This window comes from Haliotis cracherodii, unplaced genomic scaffold (genome assembly GCF_022045235.1).
Source record: "Haliotis cracherodii isolate W230 unplaced genomic scaffold, xgHalCrac1.p SCAF_1, whole genome shotgun sequence".
Lineage (NCBI taxonomy): Eukaryota > Metazoa > Mollusca > Gastropoda > Lepetellida > Haliotidae > Haliotis > Haliotis cracherodii.
The window spans coordinates 2,989,070-3,010,235 of NW_027266264.1; the positions used below are offsets into that span (position 1 = coordinate 2,989,070).

The following is a 21,166-nucleotide window of genomic DNA, read 5'->3' on the forward strand; positions in this document are numbered from 1 at the left end:
GTTATCCATAAATTGTGTCTACTTTGACTGTGAGACTTATCGGCAGGATTTGATACGATCAAGCATCCAATCCTCATATATCACCGACACTGCACTAGCTTGTTTGAATCCTATCATAGCTTCAGATATCAGCAAAAACCTGTGAATTTAAGACGATTTCCTGCCTACAAACTTTGCAAGGTGTCACTAAAGGCTCTGTCTTAGGACCAATACTGTTTACCCCATATGCACGGTCTCTCAGCTAAATTGGTGACAAGCACGAAATCAATCAACACCAGTGTGCTAATGCTAACCAGCTGTATGTTGGTTTCTCACATGACGATGCTGGAAATTGTGTCGTCCAGATCGAAAGCTGTAATGGATGGCACCACACTGCTGAAACGTAATCGGGACAAAACAGAATTTATTGTGATAGGTCCCAAACGTCAAATCCATGAATGTACAGCTGTTCAACAACGTGTTATAGGTGATGCTGTCATTGTTCATTCTGGTAACATGAAGAATCTGAGCGTAGTACCAGACCCGAACCATCATGCAACCAGGGTGTGCCAAACAGCTAATTATCAAGAAATATTGGAAAATTTCGTCCATATCTAGCAAAACCCTATTCCGTGGAACTTCTATTGCCTCTTATGATATCCAGAACTGACTATTGTAACAGCCCCCTTGTGTATGACTTCAAGCCACCATGAATGCAGCTGCCAGAATTATATCCAAATCTTCCAAGTTTGATCATGTACCCCAACATCTAATGGCGCTCCGCTGGCTGCCAGATGCAGCACTTGTCACCCGTAAGATCCTCATCCATGCCTACAAGCCTGCCTATCTCAGTTAACTCTTACTGATTTACTCTCCTCAACCAACTCTCTGATCTTAACAACAACAGTTTCCCGTGTTTAAACCTGTACTTTCGGAAATAGAACATATGCTGCATCGTTTCTGTGGAACAATCTGACGGAAAATCTGCTCCCACTATTTCCTCTTTCAAATCTCAGCTTAAGACATATCTGTTTCAACAGTCTTATAGTTGCTAAAGCGCACAGAGCATATGTGTTTTGAGAATTGTTGCCCTACACAGATGCATGTATTATTATAGAAACAACTTAAACGTTTATCACTTTGGTGAAACCCACGATCATGGTATGGTGCCGATAAACCAAGAAACATAATCAGGGCGAATCTGGGATACGAAGCCACGTTTATAGGATTCTGGCAAGCCTAAAGGATGCAAAATGGACTTTGGGTGTACTTCTGACATTACTGCAGGAACATGAAAACATATATGTAGTTGTTTCATGACAGTGGGGTGTTCCGTGTTAAGAAAGCGGGGATTTATGTTTCTTCAAGGCATCAAATTAACAATTTTGATTAAACTATGTGTTAATGTAGCCATTTCATTATGAATTTAAATCAATGAGGTCAACCTTTACTTATACTGTAAATATGGTTCACGTGAACCCTTTCTACAAACATATATCTAATTGGAGGATAGTTGGTCTAGTGTCTTAAATCTGTAAAGGATCCTGAGCAGAAGATGAGCTGAATACCCTTTCGCTATTGTCAGTTTGCTAACATTTAATAGACATCAATTTCCATATAAGTCCAACCTGCTGACGTCTTGAAAGGAGTCATTGAACAGGAAAACATAAACTTTTTGCCGTAGTATGACTGCGACTACTCATATGTATGTTATTTGGGTATGATCAATTACTTTGGCGCCGATTACGTTGCATTTTTCTTTGGTAGATCTACTTCCAAGACAGTATTCCCATGTAGTAATCACGTAATAAACTCTGCATTGGGATTCATTGATTGACAATTATTAAAGTATCGTATTTCCATTACTTGTTTTTTTAGAAATTCCAGTTTGCCCGCCTGGTACCCATGGGAAGGAATGCCAAGTGCTGTGTGGACATTGTCGTGATGATGGGCCGTGCATGAGTGATACCGGACGCTGTCCATCCGGGTGTCAACCGGGGTGGATGGGGAACATGTGCACTGAAGGTAGAACGTATTCCTTGCCAGATGGACTTTGTCATATGTCATTATTGTATATTCCCTTTTAAATCCTTTTGGTCCAACTCTAGAAGTACATCATATTATGCCTCAAAGTTATCAATCAGAGAGCAGAACTACTGACCCCACATGAGCCCGTATACCGTCAGTAAAAATCCAAGATGGTTGTTACATTACTGCAGTTGTTTAATGTACAGCCTTCAAATAACGAACCCAGTGCTGGCTTTCTTTTCGTGATTCAAAAGTACTGAATAACTAAACAGCTTTTGGGTGATGATGTAAGACGAACCTGCTGTCATATTTTAAATGGGTTTCAGTGTATTTTACCACATTACTCTGGTTGTTTAATATACAGCCTTTGAATAACGAACCCGGTGCTGGCTTGTTTTTTGTTATTCGAAAAACGAATAACGAATAACGAACCTGCATCTCACTTCAGGCCCCTGCTGTTTTGCACGCCTTGGTCAGAACCCCTGCGTTTATTACATACAAGGCTGGAACCCTACACTGAAACTGTCACATTTAACAAGCGAATTGTGTAGGAATAGTTTGAAATGGATTCTTACTTTCTTTCACAGTTGAAGTAATCGTCCTTATCACCGACCACAACGGCTACATCTACAAGATGGATGCAAACAGCCAGGGCATCTTATACCACGACCAACAAGGAACAGAAGATATTGCCTATGATCCAGTTGAAGAACAAATCTATTGGTCCAATCTTGACACCCATTCTGTCAGCAGATTGAACCTCGATGGTGGAAATTACATGAAACTTTTCGACGTCCAAAGTAAGAATAATTTCATCAGCTACGGCATGCACAACCGGCTTGTTACTACGGACATTGTTATACTGGACATTTTTATACTGGACACTGTTATTCTGGACATTGTTATAAAGGACATTCTTATACAGGACATTGTTATACTGGACATTGTTATACTAGACATTGTTATACTGGATATTGTTATACCGGACATTGTTATACTGGACATTGTTATACTAGACATTGTTATACTGGATATTGTTATCCTGGACATTGGTATACTGGACATTGTTATACCGGACATTGTTATACTGGATATTGTTATACCGGACATTGTTACACTGGACATTGTTATACCGGACATTGTTATCCTGGACAGTGGTACACTGGACATTGTTATACTGGACATTGTTATACCGGACATTTGTATACCGGACATTGTTATACCGGATATTGTTATTCCGGACATTGTTAATCTGGACATTGTAATACCGGACATTGTTATACCGGACATTGTTATATATAGCTGGACATTGGCATACTGGACATTGGTATAGGGACATTGTAATACTGGACATTGTTATACTGGCTATTGTTAAAATGGACACTGGTATACTGGCCATTGTTATACCGGACACTGGTAAACTGGACATTGGTATACCGGACACTGGTATACTGGACATTGTTATACCGGACATTGTTAAACCAGACATTGTTATCCTGGACAGTGGTATACTGGACATTGTTATACTGGACATTGTTATACCGGACATTTGTATACCGGACATTGTTATACCGGATATTGTTATTCCGGACATTGTTATCCTGGACATTGTAATACCGGACATTGTTATACCGGACATTGGTATATCGGACATTGTTAATGTGGACATTGTAATACCGGACATTGTTATACCGGACATTGTTATACTGGACATTGTCATACTTGACATTGGTATAGGGACATTGTAGTACTGGACATTGTTATACTGGCGATTGTTATAATGGACACTGGTATACTGGAAATTGTTATACCGGACATTGTTATACTGGCCATTGTTATACCGGACACTGGTAAACCGGACACTGGTATACTGGACATTGTTATACTGGACATTGTTATACTGGACATTGCTATACCGGACATTGTTATACTGGACATTGTTTTACTTGACATTGCTATACCGGACATTGTTTCATCGGACATTGTTGTGACGGACATTGTTAAACTGGACAATGTTATGCTGGACATTGTTAAACTGGACAATGTTATGCTGGACATTGTCATACTGGACATTGTTAATCTGGAAATTGTTATACCGGACATTGTTATACCGGACATTGGTATACTGGCCATTGGCATACTGGACATTGGTATATGGACATTGTAATACCGGACATTGTAATACTGGCCATTGTTATACCGGACACTGGTAAACTGGACATTGGTATACTGGATATTGTTATACTGGACATTTTTATCCTGGACATTATATTATACCGGACATTGTTACTTTAGATGAGTACAGTGGGTAGCATATCGTCGTGTTTATCAGCCGACGCCAGCGAAATACTATGACACATGGTGTTATGATAATACACATATAATAAGTAACCTAAGTAACCTATGCAATATTGTACAACCAATGTGACCAAATACTACACAGGCCGCCGTAATATAGCTGGGATATTGCTGAGTGCGGGGTTAAACAACAAACAAACAACAAATCAAACGTACACAGAGAAGGAATGAGAGTGTTTGTACTCACTGAAGAAACTAGCTGGTCCTGGCTACTCATTACTCATCGTGTCAAATGAAGACAGTCGTGTCGTTGTCTCTGTTGTCACATGATAGAGACATCGCGCCAGAAACAGGGCTGGTGTTGGGGTCGGTCCTCAGATACACAAAATGGGGTATATTGGCATATTGATTCTGCTTACAACAAATGTTTTCTTTTGCAGAATCTCAAGGAATAGTGTTGGATCCGAGGTCTAGGATCCTTTTTTACAGCGATGATAGAACTGCGGTAATTGGGAAATATCATCTGAAGACGAGAGTGGAAGAAGTGATTGTACGTTCAGATTTGAGTCGACCACACGCCCTTGCAGCTGATACACAGAGAAGGTATGATGATGAGCATGTTTGCCGTTTTATATGATAGCTGGAAAAGTAGATACCATTTGTTTTGAAAAGAACCAAAGTGTTTCTGTGGTTGTTGGTGTCAGTGTGAGTGTTGGTCTTGGTGTTAGTGTTATTGGTAGTGTGACACTAAGTGTGAGTGGTAGTGTGAGTTTGACAGTGAGTTTAAATGGTGGGGTGAGTGTGAGTTTAAGTATAAGAGTAGTGTGAGTTTAAGTGGTAGTGTTACAGTGAGTGTGAGTGGTAGTGTGACAGTGAGTGTGAGTGGTAGTGTGACAGTGAATGTGAGGGTGACACTGAGTGTTAGTGTGAGTGTGACACCGTGTGTGAGTGGTAGTGTGACAGTGAGTGTGAGAGGTAGTGTGACAGTGAGTGTGAGTGTGACACCGAGTGGGAGTGGTAGTGTGACAGTGAGTGTGAGAGGTAGTGTGACAGTGAGTGTGAGTTGAAGTGTGACAGTGTGTGTGAGTGGAAGTGTGACAGTGAGTGTGAGTGTGACACCGAGTGCGAGTGGTAGTGTGCCAGTGAGTGGAAGTGTGACAGTGAGTGTGAGGGGAAGTGTGACAGTGAGTGTGAGTGGAAGTGTGACAGTGAGTGTGAGTGTGACACCGAGTGCGAGTGGTAGTACGACAATGAGTGTGAGTGGTAGTGTGACACTGAGTGTGAGTGTGAGTGTGACACCGAGTGCGAGTGGTAGTGTGACAATGAGTGACAGAGGTAGTGTGACACTGATAGCATTTGTTTTGAAAAGAACCAAAGTGTTTCTGTGGTTGTTTGTGTCAGTGTGAGTGAGTAAGTTTAAATGGTGGTGTGAGTGTGAGTTTAAGTATACGAGTAGTGTGAGTTTATGTGGTAGTGTTACAGTGAGTGTGAGGGGTAGTGTGACAGTGAGTGTGAGAGGTAGTGTGACAGTGAGTGTGAGTGGAAGTGTGACAGTGAGTGTGAGTGTGACACCGAGTGCGAGTGGTACTGTGAGTGTGAGTGTGACATTTAGTGTGAGTGGAAGTGTGACAGTGAGTGTGAGTGGTAGTGTGACACCGAGAGTGAGTGTGAGTGTGACACCGAGTGAGTGTGATAGTGTGACAGTGAGTGTTAGTGGTAGTGTGACAGTGAGTGTCAGGGGTAGTGTGACAGTGAGTGTGAGTGGTAGTGTGACAGTTACTGGCAGTGTGACACTGAGTGTGAGTGTGAGTGTGACACTGAGTGTAAGAGGTAGGGTGACAGTGAGTGTGACTGTAGTGTGACAGTGAGTGGTAGTGTGACACTGAGTGTGAGTGTGACAGTAGTGTGACACCGAGTTCGAGTGCTAGTGTGACACTGAGTGTGAGAGTGTGCGTGTGAGTGTAACAGTAGTGTGACACTGAGTGTGAGTGTGAATGTGACACTGAGTCCGAGAGGTAGTGTGACAGTGAGTGGAAGTGTGACAGTGAGTGTGAGGGGAAGTGTGACAGTGAGTGTGAGTGGTAGTGTGACAGTGAGTGTGAGTGGTAGTGTGACAGTGAGTGTGAGTGGTAGTGTGACAGTGAGTGGTAGTGTGACAGTGAGTGTGAGTGGAAGTTTGAGTGTGAGTGTGAGTGTTAATGTGAGAGTGACTGTGAGTGTTTTCCCTTTTCGCGAGCACCTGGTGTCATCGGTGATTTTCAGTGATCCATTCATATACCTTTCACCGCTATTGTGCCTTGTACGCCCAATAAAGTCAGTATCGTCGGATAATCGAGACTGATTATTCTCTGGTGTTGATGTTTAATGTTATACAAACAGGAAACTCTACTGGTCAGACATTGGAAACTCTCCCAGAATCGAGGTGGCTGACTACAACGGGAATGACAGAGAAACCCTTGTACAGTCCCACCTCATCTGGCCTACATCACTGGTGTTAGACAAAACAGGTAAATTGTCACACAATCTCCAGATGTGTCAGGGAAGGAGTCGTGTAAAGCACAGCACGAAAAGGCAGGCATCCCGCATACAACATAAGTAACACGGTTCAATTTAAATTTCTAAACCTTTTCCAAGTTTGTCTGTCTTGTTGTATACTTAACTGAACATAATGCACGACTTTGGTATGGAGGTATGATTCCGAGAGACTGTTCCCTGCACATACGTATTCCCAGTATTCTAGATATGCCATATCATATGGTAAAGGCTGATAGTAGTAACAGTTAACTGTGTTATATAGGAGACAATTTGTACTGGGTTGATGAACATGGATCCTTGAATGACGTGATGGCACTAAACCTCTCCACAAGGACTTCCAGATCTATACTGTACACTGGGCGCCGGCGGGAATTCTTCGATCTTGATGTGTACAACGACACTTTATACTTCATTGACCGGGAGGAAACGTTAGTGATGTCATGAATACTATTTGTGTGTTTATTGGTCTTGATTACTTTACAATGAAATTGAATTAACAGAGAGTCTTTAAAGAGAAGTATGGTAATATACCTGTTGTGATACAGCTTTTTAAACAATTAAAATGTGTTATTGTGTTCTTTTTTCACTCGAAGAAATATGAATCATACGACATCTGAAACAAAAAACGAACCAAACGCAAGCATACGCCAAGGAGAATAGAATCTTACATTGAATACCGACCTATCTACTGTTTGTTTTTCAAATAAATACTTACTGTCCCATATTTCCAGGTCTATCTATTTATCGATGCCAATAACGGGAGGAGAACTGACACCAACATCAACGCCAGAAGGGATGTCAATGTACAGACACATCCGCGTGTTCCACTACCCACATGGTGAATATAATATATTTGTGTGACAGGATTGAATAGAGGGGTGCTACAATGTTGTCTTTACAGGGGTCGGCAAATATACTACCTGTCTGGTTTTTGTATTCGAAAATCTTGAAGTGAGTGAGATAGTTGCTTTAACTGCTTTAAACTGTATTTCCGTTATATCACGACGTGTCAGCTTGATGTGGGTAAAACACAGAAGTGATACAGGTGTTACAAGTTGACCACATTGGTACATGATATGGTGCTGATAAACCAGGAACCATGATCAGAGAGAATCCGGGATGCGGACCCACGATCATAGGATTCTGGCCTGCCCAAGGGCCGCCAAAGCAAATTCTGACTGGGCCATATGTACTCGGGACATTTTTGTAGGAATATGTATATAGTAGTTACATGATTGATAGTGGGGTGTTCGGCGTTAAGACCGCGGGGAGGTTGTTGTAACGATTTTCATTAAATTCTGCATTAACATAACCATTTCGTTATGAATTATTATCTTTGAGGTCAATATGTAAGGCATCTAGACCAAAAGTTGAGGTGAACATCCTTTTGCTGTTGTCAAGTTGTTAACATTTAAAAGAAATAAGTCCAACCTGCTGACCACTCGAAAGGAGTCGTTAAGCAGGAAGACATACAGTTGTAGCTCAATGCGGTATCACTACCACTACCCCAGTGTATGTGCTTTGGACCTGTTCCTTGTCGGAATAAAGTGCGCCGATGTATTTACATTTTTGCGTGTTAGAACCATTTCAAAGACAATATCCCCATGAATTAATTTATTAACTCTACACGTCTACATTGGGATTCTTGGATTAAAATTTAAGGGATCGTAAGAGTAAGAGTAGTTTTGGAGTAACAGTTCCATAACTTGTATTTTAGAAATTCCAGGATGCCCGCCTGGTACCCATGGGAAGGAATGCCAAGTGCCGTGTGGACATTGTCGAGACGATAGGCCGTGCATGAGTGATACCGGACGCTGTCCATCCGGGTGTCAACCAGGGTGGATGGGGAATATGTGCACTGAGGGTAGAACGTATTACTTGCCAGATGGACTTTGTCATACATTGTCAGTGTTGTATATGCCCCTAAAATCCTTTTGGCCCAATCCTAGAAGCACGTCATGTGCTGTGACCGTAGGACCTATAATGAACTGCTGTGAACTCACTGAAAAAAGATGTTTAAACGAAGACAAAACACATTCAATGCACATATCACCAATACTAAGAGTGAATATCTGACCAAATACCGAATGGTATGTACTCTTTAATCCTTTAGGTCCACTCCCAGAAGTACATCATATGTCGTGACCATACAACAAACAGTAAACAAACAAACAGTTATGAACGTACTGACAAGAGAGACAAAACACAACTCACCTATACTTAGTGTGAAAATCTAACCGTATACCGAATCGTATCCACAGATTATGATAAGAGATCTAAACTTGGTCAAATGAAAACTAATGGTTTCTGTATATATGGTGTAAATATGTAAAGGTCATTTCAAGCATCAGAAATTGTTAATTGGCTGCGTAACGCCAATAATTTGTGTTTCATGAAAGTGTGTGGTGCCTCTTAATTCCTAGCCATTCTATATCTGCATGACATAGAGTGTCCAGATGGAAGTCACGGTGATGACTGTCACGTCCCATGTGGTCACTGCAGTGACAACATCCCCTGCAACAAGACGGACGGTCTCTGCCCCAGTGGGTGTGCTGCAGGATGGACAAGGCCCCACTGTACTCGAGGTGACGTCTTAGCTTGCCATGCCTGGCCAATCCTAGAAATACATCATATGTCTTGACCATAGGACCTTAATAAACTGTTATGAACGTTCTGAGAAAATGCGATTTAAGGAAGACAAAACATGATCTATGCAAAAATAACTTATACTGAGAGTGAATATCTAACCGAATACCGTATTTTAAGTCTCTTATATCCTGTTTGTCCAGTTTTAGAAGTACATCACATGTCGTGACCATTGGACAAACCGTTATGAACCTAGTGACATGAGAGACTAAACGAGGACAAGACATATATCACCTGAACTAAGAGTACAAATCTAGCCGGATACCGAATCTTATGTTTCAGATTTTGGAAAGAACCCCACAGATTACAAAAAGAGATCTAAACTTGTTCAAATGTAAACTGGTTTCCGTATATATGTTGTGGATATGTAAAGGTCAATTCAAGCATCAGAAAGTATTAATTGGCTGACAAAACTCGCAAAATTTGTTGCCTCTTAATTCGTAGCCATTCCTTATAACCTAGAGTGTTCAGATGGAAGTCACGGTGCTGACTGTCACGTCCCATGTGGTCACTGCAGTGACAACATCCCCTGCGACAAGACGGACGGTCTCTGCCCCAGAGGATGTGCTGCAGGATGGACAATGCCCCACTGTACTCGAGGTGACGACTTGGCTTGCTCTTCCTGGCAGATACTTTACCCTTGTGTCGTCGGACTATTCGGTATCATCAGATGATGTATACTTGTACTTCTCGCGGATCATGGTCATAAAAAACAGCTGTTTGATCGCCGGTATTTGTTTGCAATATATCACATAAGTAAGGCGATAAAACCCGCTCCATATTCAATATAAATCTCGATTGTGCGATTCCGACTATATCATTGGCATGTGTTTATGAATCACTAGTGATGATACCAGGTGTTCGCGAAACGGTGAGCGTATCCTGACTCACCCGTCACAAACACATACAAAGGCAAGGCAATTGTTTACCGAAAAAGCGCGGGAACATATGGTACAAGTCAAACCAGGGAGATGCGTCAAATTTGGAAATGTCTTGGCCAAATTACCTAGTTTTGACGATTAAATGCTTTAGTTGTTGTGTATGTACTGACGTAGAACCAATTCATTATGTATGTAGCATATTCTAACTTAAAGATGCAGAAGTAACGAGATGTAGTAAACTATGTAAAGGTACGAACTGTAGCATCCTTATGACCAATGTTTCAGAGTGTACGTATGGCTTAAACCGAAACGAAACATAAAAAAAAGAAATTGATTTGAAATTACCATTTGACATGTGTATGAAACAGCATAATTATTTGTAATATTATTTGGGTGCTATGGGGTGGAATGGGGTTATGCTTCAGAGTGTCTGTATGGGTATGTTGATGTCAGCTGCAATCGGCGATGTTCTTTAGCCCAAAACGCAATTATACGGTTTAAACGATCAGCAAGCCTGCTTTGATATATTCTAAATGCATTAAATAATACACAGTCTAAGTTACATTGGTCTTATAGACGCGGAATCCACCTGGAGAAATCTTTGTATATTGGGTGGAATACAATATTTCAATGAATACAATGTTTCAATGTATACAATGTTTCAGGGTGTAAGGATGGGTATTTTGGTGACATCTGCGAGAAATCATGTGGGCACTGTGTGAATGGCATTGTGTGTGACAAGGCAGATGGGCGGTGTGCTTCAGGATGCGAGGCTGGATGGTTTGGGTACAACTGTACTCAAGGTAAAAAATCGATAAAGATCTACACGTTTCCGGTTTCAACAAGCATGACCTTTGGGCCTGTATAAAAATAAATATCCATTCCCTTCAATGTATGTTTGAAAGGTTAAACATAAAACCTTTTCGAAATAATAACAAACATTTAATTCAGATCAAGCATTATGTATCCAGATATTCTGTTAATTGTATAATGGGGGTGAAATAATATATGTTTTAGAGTGCACCTATGGATATTTTGGTGTAAACTGCAATCAGTCCTGTGGCCAGTGTATGGGTGGAGTTGCTTGTGACAAAGGAGATGGACGATGTGTCTCTGGTTGTGCAACTGGCTGGATTGGGTACAACTGTACTCATGCTTCTACTCCACTAGAAACGGATTCACGTGAGTAACATGCGATATCTATGTAAGTGATCTAATGAAGATAGTACCCTTGAAGATCAGGGTTAGAATAGGTCTTCAGCAACCAATGCTTGTCGTAATAGGCGACTATGCTTGTCGTAACAGGCGACTACCGGGATCGGGGATCATAGTCGCTGACTTGGCCTGTTCATGTCATCGTATCCCAATTGCGGGGATCAATGCTCATGACATCAATCACTGGATTGTCTGATCCAGACTCGATTATTAACAGACCGCCTTCACATAGTTGGAATATTGCCGTGTGCGGCGTTAGACAACAAACCAACACACAGTTATGAAGATAGTTGACATGGCTTACATGTTGGCCTATTTTCTTGTCATGTTTTATCACTAAAGTAGCAATTTGAAAGCATACTGATGATCTCTCATTATGAACATGAAATACCACAGGGGAAACAAATCCATCTTGTCCAAATAAATAAGTTTTATTCACTACTTCATACACTGGTTGTATTTAGCTGAATATAAAAGATACCTTTTGATACTTTCTATTCCGATATGTATGGCTTCGATGCAAATATCAAAATGTGTATCGAATTAACAACTGGGTGTCTTTGATTGACGGAGCTTGTACTTCAGATTTCAACCTCATTCTCGTCGTGGTCTGTGTTTGTGCTGCTGCTGCCGTGCTTCTAGTCACGGCTTTGGGTATCTACACATACAGGTGAATATAGCCAAAACCTTTCCATCATCATAAGAAATCTCTGCTAAAAGCACAGTCCATTTTACGATTCCGACCATGTCATATGCACGTGTTTATGAATTACTATCAAGTTCATGTCTGAAAACATCTAGTCAGTTAGCAGAAAGACACTATGCTCATATGGTACACGTTTGTCAACTGTTTGGAATTGAATGATAAAGCTTCTAATTGTACTAATGGATATGTCTCGGTAGTGTCTCCCTTTCAAACGTTACAAACTGGAGGTTGGTCTTTGTGGTGACTATAATGCTATCTTGTTTGGTTGATATCGAACATTTGCCCAGGAACATTTCGCTCAATAGTATTATTGGGGGGAATGCCCTGACGTTGTTGAATACACTGGAATAGCTCATGTTTATGATTGAAAGATTGAGTAGCCTGCTATTGTGTCTGGCACCATGATATGGTCTCACGGTTTTGAAAGGCCAAACACAAACCTTTTTGGGATGGGTAATGCTTCGTTAGAAAGATTCTGGGATCAGATAGTGTTTCTTCATGGGAAGTATTTGGTCCTTTAAATTGAGGAGTACTGAGAAGGTAAATGTGTCCCTGAGACAAAAGTAATGATTGTGTTAAAGTTGTGTATAATTAAACACCACTGGCTACAACATAATGATTAATTATTTATATTAATAAATAATTTGATTTCTTTCATCTTCTGCAGACTCAGGAAATCATCAATACCCAATACAGGTGAGGATACAGTAGCATACCGCGTCATGTAGGACTGCCAGCACAGACGACTTCCAAATTCTTGTGGATGCTTGATCGAACCATCGTCATATTATCATTCTTAGAGAAGAGGAGACGTGTCTATTTTGGGCTTTGGAACAGTTGAACTGGCCACATCGACCATGCCACGTTTATGAATATATCTAAGCCTTTGTTACTTAAATATGCATTATACATCATTATATGACTACCCGGGAGGAGGTGCCTTTTGATCTTATATTTTTGGTAGAAATAAAAGATTTTACGACAACATACGAACAGTGTTGGTTATTTACTTCTTACCAGAGGGAACAGTCTGGTGCCCATGTCTGGGTCTTTTAGCTGTGGTTTCTGTCTTATGTAAACTGAGATATACCAGCTGGATAACTAGACAAACCATTTACTGCCAGATTCATCTATACGTCTATATAATGAGCCTCGGGCCAGAATTACTAGTAGCTAAATCAATTTTCGTCAACTGCCAGGTGCCCCGAGCGGAGTGCTGTCCTCTTAAATATAAATTGTCAATGCGTAAAGAGAATGACCAGTCTGGATTTTCTTTCAGATTCCATTTGGTGTAAAAGGCAAATAGCTGTGGAATTTATGTGAATGGACAACTTAAAATCAGTGATGACACCAGGTGTTGGTCAATAGTGGATGTCAAAATGATGACACACTTCATCGGGTGATGCCATGTTGTCATCTGGGTGTGACCATACCTGACATGTCAAATACTTGAATTTCATTGGTCAATGACGTTTCGAAGAAGGTAGATACTCTTCTACAGCTGTGCACAACGGAAACGAATATATCCCGACTTCATTACAACGCTAATTTTGCTGATCTCTGTCCAGTCTCTGTAACCTCTGCAATTGAAACTCCTTTCGGCGTCGGCTAATATAAACTAAGAGGCAAAGGAAACTATACCGATTTTTTTATGCAATTGAAATTTGAAAGAACTGTTGTTAAAATTGATTAGGTCTACCTAATCACTACTCAGTCTTGCAACAGTTTGTAAAAAGTAATCTGTGGTTAGTTAATTTTGTGTAAACATCCATCGGTTCAATGAAGACTGGGGTAAGACAAGAATTAACAATCACATGACCCCAACTATGTTTGAAATGTAAATTTATGCCCCCCAAAAATATAAAGATAAAATACCTATCGACAATGTATTTATGATTTTAAAAAAAAGGTTTTAAATAAAATTATATTTTTAAAAAAAAACATGTCGGTAAGATTATTTCGTTTTGAGATTATCTCTCGGGAATAAGCTTTATTGTACCCTGTGTGTGTCCGTGTTAGTCGAATGACAATTTTGGAAATGAAATATGGTTGGTTTCAGAATTCAAGAAAGATCAAGGCAAGTCCGAAATATTTCCGGTATCAAAATCCATTTAAAAACATTTTTCAACCAATCAGAGTGCAACGCGCTCACCTATCATCACACGAAGGAACATTATTTCCCAAATTTTATTCATTAACGTGTTATCCGAAGTCCTAATGACAAATTCTCTTCCCAAACCTGGTCAAGCCAGATATAAACAACAAACAATCAATGTGGCTTCCCCTGTGGCACTCGCTGAGGTATTGAGGTAGTGTTATGTTCACTGCAGTGAAATATCAAGTGTTATGTTCACTGCCATGAAAATATCACTTTTCTCAACTACAGAAAACTGTCTTTCACACTGAAGTATATAATAAATAGTACAGATGCATGTACATATGGTCATCGTCTCCATGTATAGTCTAGCGTGTTCAATAAACGTAAATGATGTGCATATAACACGAATGTCACACACACACACACACACACACACACACACACACACACACACACACACACACACACACACACACACACACACACACACACACACACACACACACACACACACACACACACACACACACATCGATGCATTTAAGTATGGCGGCCACAAACAAACATTTGTAAAAGGATATGCTACATATTTTGCAGTGAGAATATTGGTGTGTTGGCTTTAACTGAAATTAAACTTCGCTTTTTCGGTCAATTGTAACCCTAACCTACAAAGTAGTTGTCAAGTAGTACAAGTAGATCAGTTGTTGGATGTGGCACTCCGTAATCTGTTACATGGAGAGACCAATGTTAATGTGAAGTAGCACTAGATAACCACTTACACTGGATCCTATTCTGCATATATAGCGATGATGCAGCAGAGTCATCTCAAATAGGATTATTAAAAGGTGGTATTCTGTGAAAAATGCATCGTATATGGAACGTCAAGGACTTAACAAGACAAACACTTAATATTTTTGCAAACAATCTTTCTCAATGAGGTTTTAATACCCGGCTGTGTAAGAAGAATCGGCATTATATCACCCGCCTTGTGTGTTCCTTGAGAATGAATAGACATCGTTACATTGGAACGCTCTGTGGAATTATCATTTTGAACACTATAATAACAGGTAAGGTTCTTCCGATTTTTATATGTGGAATTGTAAGTAGAAATGCAATTTGTCGCATGACCATTCCTACGTTCTTGAAGGTCAAAGGTTATCTCTAGATTTAACCATTTTTATATCCTACCATACTGGAGGAAGACCATCACTTTTATGCTTTAATAGAATATTCTATGTAATGAATACAGGCATGTTGATAACCAAGTATCGGGTCTTTCCTGGGTCTTCAAACATTTTCTCCAACACTTCTAAAATAATATCATACACACTTTATTCATAAAGAAATACATTCTTCAACGACACGGATTTCAACGACTTGTAATTGTATGCCATTTGGCCCATCGCAAAGGCATATCTCAGCTTTTATTAGAGTTGGTTGGTTGGTTTGTTGTTTTACGCCGCACTCAGCAATATTCCAGCTATATGACGGCGGTCTGTAAATAATCGAGTCTGGACCAGACAATCCAGTGATTAATGTCATGAGCATCGATCCACGCCATTGGGATGGATGACATGCATCAACCAAGTCAGCGAGCCTGACCACCCGATCCCGTTAGTCGCCTTTTACGACAAGCATAGTCACCTTTTACGGCAAGCATGGGTTGCTGAAGACCTATTCTAACCCGGAATCTTCACGGGTCGCTTTTATTAGAAGACAAACATAATCCAACACAAGTTTGTGAACAGGAATTACACAGAATTCAAAGCAAATGCTGAAACAGCTCACATAGAAGTAGTTCGTTTGTACATACAAGTACTACTGTTGCTTGTTGACAGTATTGGTTAAAGGTCAGAACGTAAACTCGATTTTTTCTTTCCTTTAACATGATAGAGGTCGGAATTGATCATAGTAAAGTCGAACTAGTACAGGAACTCGAATTATTTTTGGAATCTGAACGAATTAGAGGTGTTATTACCATTTACCGCGGCTTGTGACCATTTACCACACATATCTCTCAGTATGAGTGAGAAACTGAAACGAATTGTTTTCTTTGTTTCCTTTGACATGATGCATAGTAAATGAATAATATTTTATCATTATTTACCGCAGTGGTTATTACAATTCACCGCAGTTTTTATTACAAGTTGCAACAGTATTACTTTTTACCGCGCAGTGTTATTACATTTTACCGCAGTTTATAACAATTTACCGCGTTATTACAATTTACGTCGTATAAACCGAGTATTTATTATCACGACAGGTTCTCAAGGTGATGTGATTGTGCTCATCAGCGACCACAATGGCCCAATCTACAAAGTGAACACGAGCTCCAGAAACACCACGGTCGTGTTCCGCGATGTAAGCGGAGTCGAGAACATTGCCTATGATCCAGTGAGGGAGCATGTCTACTGGTCAAATCTTCAAAAGCGAAACATTCAGCGAATCGACCTCAGTGGGGGAAACCATGTCACAGTGTTCTCTGTTCGGAGTAAGATTATTTCAGAATACCATAACTAGCATACAGTTGTAAATGTAATAATGTTATCGCCAATTACATACATTTCTGATGAAAGAAAACTATATCTTTTTGAATCAAGATAGCCACACCATACTGGATGATATATGTACACAAATACCCATAATTCGTTGAAATATGTTTGGTGCGTGATTATATCTCCGTAGATGTTTGGAGATTGTTTCAGTAAATTGAAACCGGCATATAAACGAAAACAAATATTCAATCGTCATGCCGATACATGTATGTGTTCTGTGTATTAGAAACATTGCCAGAACTACCTGTCTTTCAGAATGCCAAGGACTGGCGATAGCTCCCGAGTCCAGGCTCCTGTTCTACAGCGACGATGGCTCGGATATCATAGGGAAGTATGACCTGAAGACGGGCAGGAAGACTGTCATCATTCGTTCCAATTTGGGCAGAGCACATGACGTCACAGTAGATGAGTTCAACCGGTAGGATCAAAATTGACTATTGATTTGAATCATAACTGATATCAGTGGTATTCGTTGTCCATCATCAACATTCTTCGATTCTTTGGATTGGCTGAGTAGATGTGAGATTTGCCACAAATATTAATCATGCTCGTGTTAATCACTGTCACATGAACGGAAAACCAATTCAATGGTAGGAAAACTTTAATAGTTACCGAAACTCACAGTAAACACCGAAGATATCAACAGGTAGGGACCTTTTTGTCTCAGATTTGACTAATCCATATCGAGGAATTATCTTTGTTTCAAAGCATTTGAGAATAACTGCTAAGTAATAAAACGCCGAAATGTAACTTTTATTCTGTTCAAAGCGGCGTTGGACCCAACTCATTCTCTCAAAATTATTATTTTACATATGTATCATTAATACATCGACAGTGTGTAATGTCTTACCTGGGGCCCTTTTCATTGAAATGAAAGCGACAAGACCCTTTTCATAATCGCACGAGTCAAATGTACGAATCCGACTTCATCATTAACACAAATCGCTGTTAAATAGTAACTTTCGGTATCTGTTTCACACCTGTCAAGTTACGAATTAGCTTCAATATTGCCGGTATTCCGGGCCCAGATTAACATGACGTCATTACTACGTGTTGGTTGTGATATTAATACCCTACTAAAACAGTACACGGATTATCTCACTTTCTGAAGCCCCTTTAAATCTATTAATCGGGGCTGGTATGATACGCATTTCTAGTACGATGTAGAACCCGTGTATCACAACTTATCCTTCTCGCTTCTCTCAGTGTAAGTTTCTTTACTTTGCAGTAAATTGTTCTGGTCAGATGTAGGCAGCGACCCCAAGATCGAGATGTCGAACTACGATGGAGGGAACAGGGTGACTTTAGTACGGGCACTGTCTGGCAGCAGCAGCACCCCGACATCACTAGCTGTGGATGAAAAGGGTAATAGTTTCACAGTACTAGACGACAAGGGTAATGGTATCACAGTATTGGACGATAAGAGTTATAGTTTCACAGTACTAGACGACAAGGGTAATAGTTTCACAGTATTGGACGATAAGAGTTATAGTTTCACAGTACTAGACGACAAGGGTAATAGTTTCACAGTATTGGACGATAAGAGTTATAGTTTCACAGTACTAGACGACAAGGGTAATAGTTTCACAGTATCGGCCGATAAGAGTTATAGTTTCACAGTACTAGACGACAAGGGTATTAGTTTCACAGTATTGGACGATAAGAGTTATAGTTTCACAATACCGGACAATGAGGTCAATAGTTTCACAGTACTTGACGACAAGGGTAATAGTTTCACAGTACCATAATATAAGGGTAATAGATCCACAGTATTGGACAATGAGGTTAATAGGCTAATAAGGGTAACAGTTTCACCCAGCTGGCGAAAAGGGTAATAATTTCAACAATAAGGGTCACAGCTTCACGTCATTGGACAATAAGGGTAATAGCTACACCACACTGGCAGTTGAGGATATCGCCTCACAAGCCAATAAAGCCAATTGCTTCATTGGAGAATAAGTGCACATTTTCACTTCATTGGACAATAGTCTTGATAGTTTCACCTCATTGGACAAGAAGGGAAATAGTTTCATTTCACTGAACAATAAAGACAACAGTTTCAACCTACTTGCCAATAAGGCTAAAAACGTCATTAGACAATAAAGGTAATAGTCTCACCTCATTTGACAATAATGATAATATTATTACTTCTTTGGACAATATGGGAAATGGTGTCATCCCAATGACAATAAGTGTATAGTTTAACCTCAGTGGGAAATAAGGTTAATATTTCACTGTATTGGACAATATGGGTAATAACGTCACATAATTAAATAATCAGGAGAAGTAGTTTCACCTAGCTGAACAATAAGGGTATTAACGTCTTTCTAATTAATTATTAATAGCTTCATTGGACAATAAGGGTACAGTTGACCTCATTCGACAATAAAAGAAATAGTTTCACCACACTGGAAGACAAGGAAAATAGTTTAACCTGGACAATAAAAGTACTATATTCAATGGACACGAAGGATAATAGTTTTCACCTCATTGGACATTAAGCGTGGTAGTTTTCTCTCGCATAAAACAATGCAACATGATATATCTGAAATAGTATTTAAAGTGGCGTTACATTAAGCCAACCTGTCCGCTGTTATTCATACTTGGAACAGAAAAGTCAGTTGTTTCACTACTGTTATTTAGCATTGGTATATCATCTATATATACTCACCGAATGCAATACATTTTGGTTAATATATGATGAATTACTCATTTTCAAGAGATACTAAATTGTTTCGATGCACAAACTAACTGTTATGTTGTGTGAACAGACGCTCATGAACGCACCACATGTGACGTCATAGATCCATGACGCGAGATACGCCATTTGTGTCGTGCAGGATTAGCGTGTAAAGTTTGGAAAGCACTTGCAGCATATCGTGATAAGAATAAAGACACTCTGTGGTTTGTCATTAATGGGCACATATGGGAAACATCTCTTCTTAACTTACATACTGCTCCATATGTTTTAAGAGTTCGCGTTTTCTTTGGCGGTGAGCATATAAAGACTATTCTTTCACTGATTAGGCACAAGTGGGAACAAATACTTAGTTTCAATGCATTCGTTAAAAGCCAAAAGTGACCCAAATGAAGGCACGATATGGTATTCGTTGTTCTCTGGTTGTATTTGCAGACAGGAACCTAATTTTCTTTAATAACATTGTCTTGGTATATGAACAAATGTAATAGATAAAGATGCTTCTGTCCTGATGTTTTACACATCGATTCAGTGAGAAATAAACTACATAGTGCACATTATATATTGCTTGATAAGAGGTCTGTAACATTGTACGTGTTTTATGGTATCGTTTCTTCAAGAAAACACCTTTTGTGTGTTTTTCAGGTGAAAATCTGTATTGGGTTGATGAACAAAAGCATAGAAGTGAAATCATGGTGCTTCGACTAAACCAAACAACTGCACGATCAATACCGTATGGGGAGCGGTCTGATTTCTTTTCACTTGACTTGTTCAACAAGACCCTCTACCTAATTGATCTCAGGCAAAGGTAAGGAATATTTGTAACAGTTACCTCGACACGTTATCTATCTATCCATCCATCCATCCATCCATCCATCCATCCATCCATCCATCCATTCATCCATCTGTCTATGATGGGATGATGGGCGATCCTTACATGAAAGCTGGTTTCGAAGCGTTGAAATGCATGAGTCACGAAATGTGTCAGAAGCATGCTCTTGTTTGCTTATATACCGTCATACTAGCTTCCAGAACTTTCTAGACAGTGTTGTAATGACCGTAAAGATCCGGGTTAGAATAGGTCTTCATCGATAGAGGCGACAATGCTTGTCGTAATATGCGACTAACGGGATCGGGTGGTCAGGCTCGACGGCTCGGTTGATACGATGCCATATAAAAGTATCAGTCTGTCTGTCGGTCCGTCCCTCCGTCCCTCTATCCCTCCCTCCACCCATATCTGTCTGTCTGTCTGTCTGTCTGTCTGTCTGCACATTTGATACCACAATCAACAACAATGCCAACTAATGCTGTCCTGGGGCAACATGAAATAATGCTGATTTCTGTTTATGTCTGAAGGAACGTGTTTCTGTCCGTGCCGGTAACTGGAGGGAGTGTAGCCTCTACTCCAATACCACGAGGGATGTCAGATTACAGGAGTATCCGGGTGTTCAGCTACCCTTATAGTACGTCATACCTTGAATTATTATTGGGTTCATGTGGGTAGGTGTGTATAAGCCAGATGGATGG

The 21,166-nt window shown here is 40.1% G+C and overlaps 1 protein-coding gene across 1 annotated transcript in view; it reads left to right on the forward strand.

The window, feature by feature from the left end:
* Positions 1-21,166, forward strand: part of LOC139443644 (multiple epidermal growth factor-like domains protein 10) — a 33,704-nt gene that overhangs the window by 4,322 nt on the left and 8,216 nt on the right. The window contains exons 5-23 of the mRNA XM_071224620.1: positions 1,858-2,004; positions 2,595-2,807; positions 4,746-4,908; positions 6,685-6,812; positions 7,103-7,268; positions 7,935-8,046; positions 8,558-8,633; positions 9,264-9,425; positions 9,949-10,086; positions 11,033-11,170; positions 11,385-11,549; positions 12,168-12,252; positions 12,956-12,984; positions 15,325-15,453; positions 16,650-16,877; positions 17,197-17,359; positions 18,170-18,306; positions 20,285-20,447; positions 20,996-21,102. Coding sequence (XP_071080721.1) covers positions 1,858-2,004; positions 2,595-2,807; positions 4,746-4,908; positions 6,685-6,812; positions 7,103-7,268; positions 7,935-8,046; positions 8,558-8,633; positions 9,264-9,425; positions 9,949-10,086; positions 11,033-11,170; positions 11,385-11,549; positions 12,168-12,252; positions 12,956-12,984; positions 15,325-15,453; positions 16,650-16,877; positions 17,197-17,359; positions 18,170-18,306; positions 20,285-20,447; positions 20,996-21,102 — 2,649 coding nt within the window. The remainder of the gene's footprint in view (positions 1-1,857; positions 2,005-2,594; positions 2,808-4,745; positions 4,909-6,684; positions 6,813-7,102; positions 7,269-7,934; positions 8,047-8,557; positions 8,634-9,263; positions 9,426-9,948; positions 10,087-11,032; positions 11,171-11,384; positions 11,550-12,167; positions 12,253-12,955; positions 12,985-15,324; positions 15,454-16,649; positions 16,878-17,196; positions 17,360-18,169; positions 18,307-20,284; positions 20,448-20,995; positions 21,103-21,166) is intronic.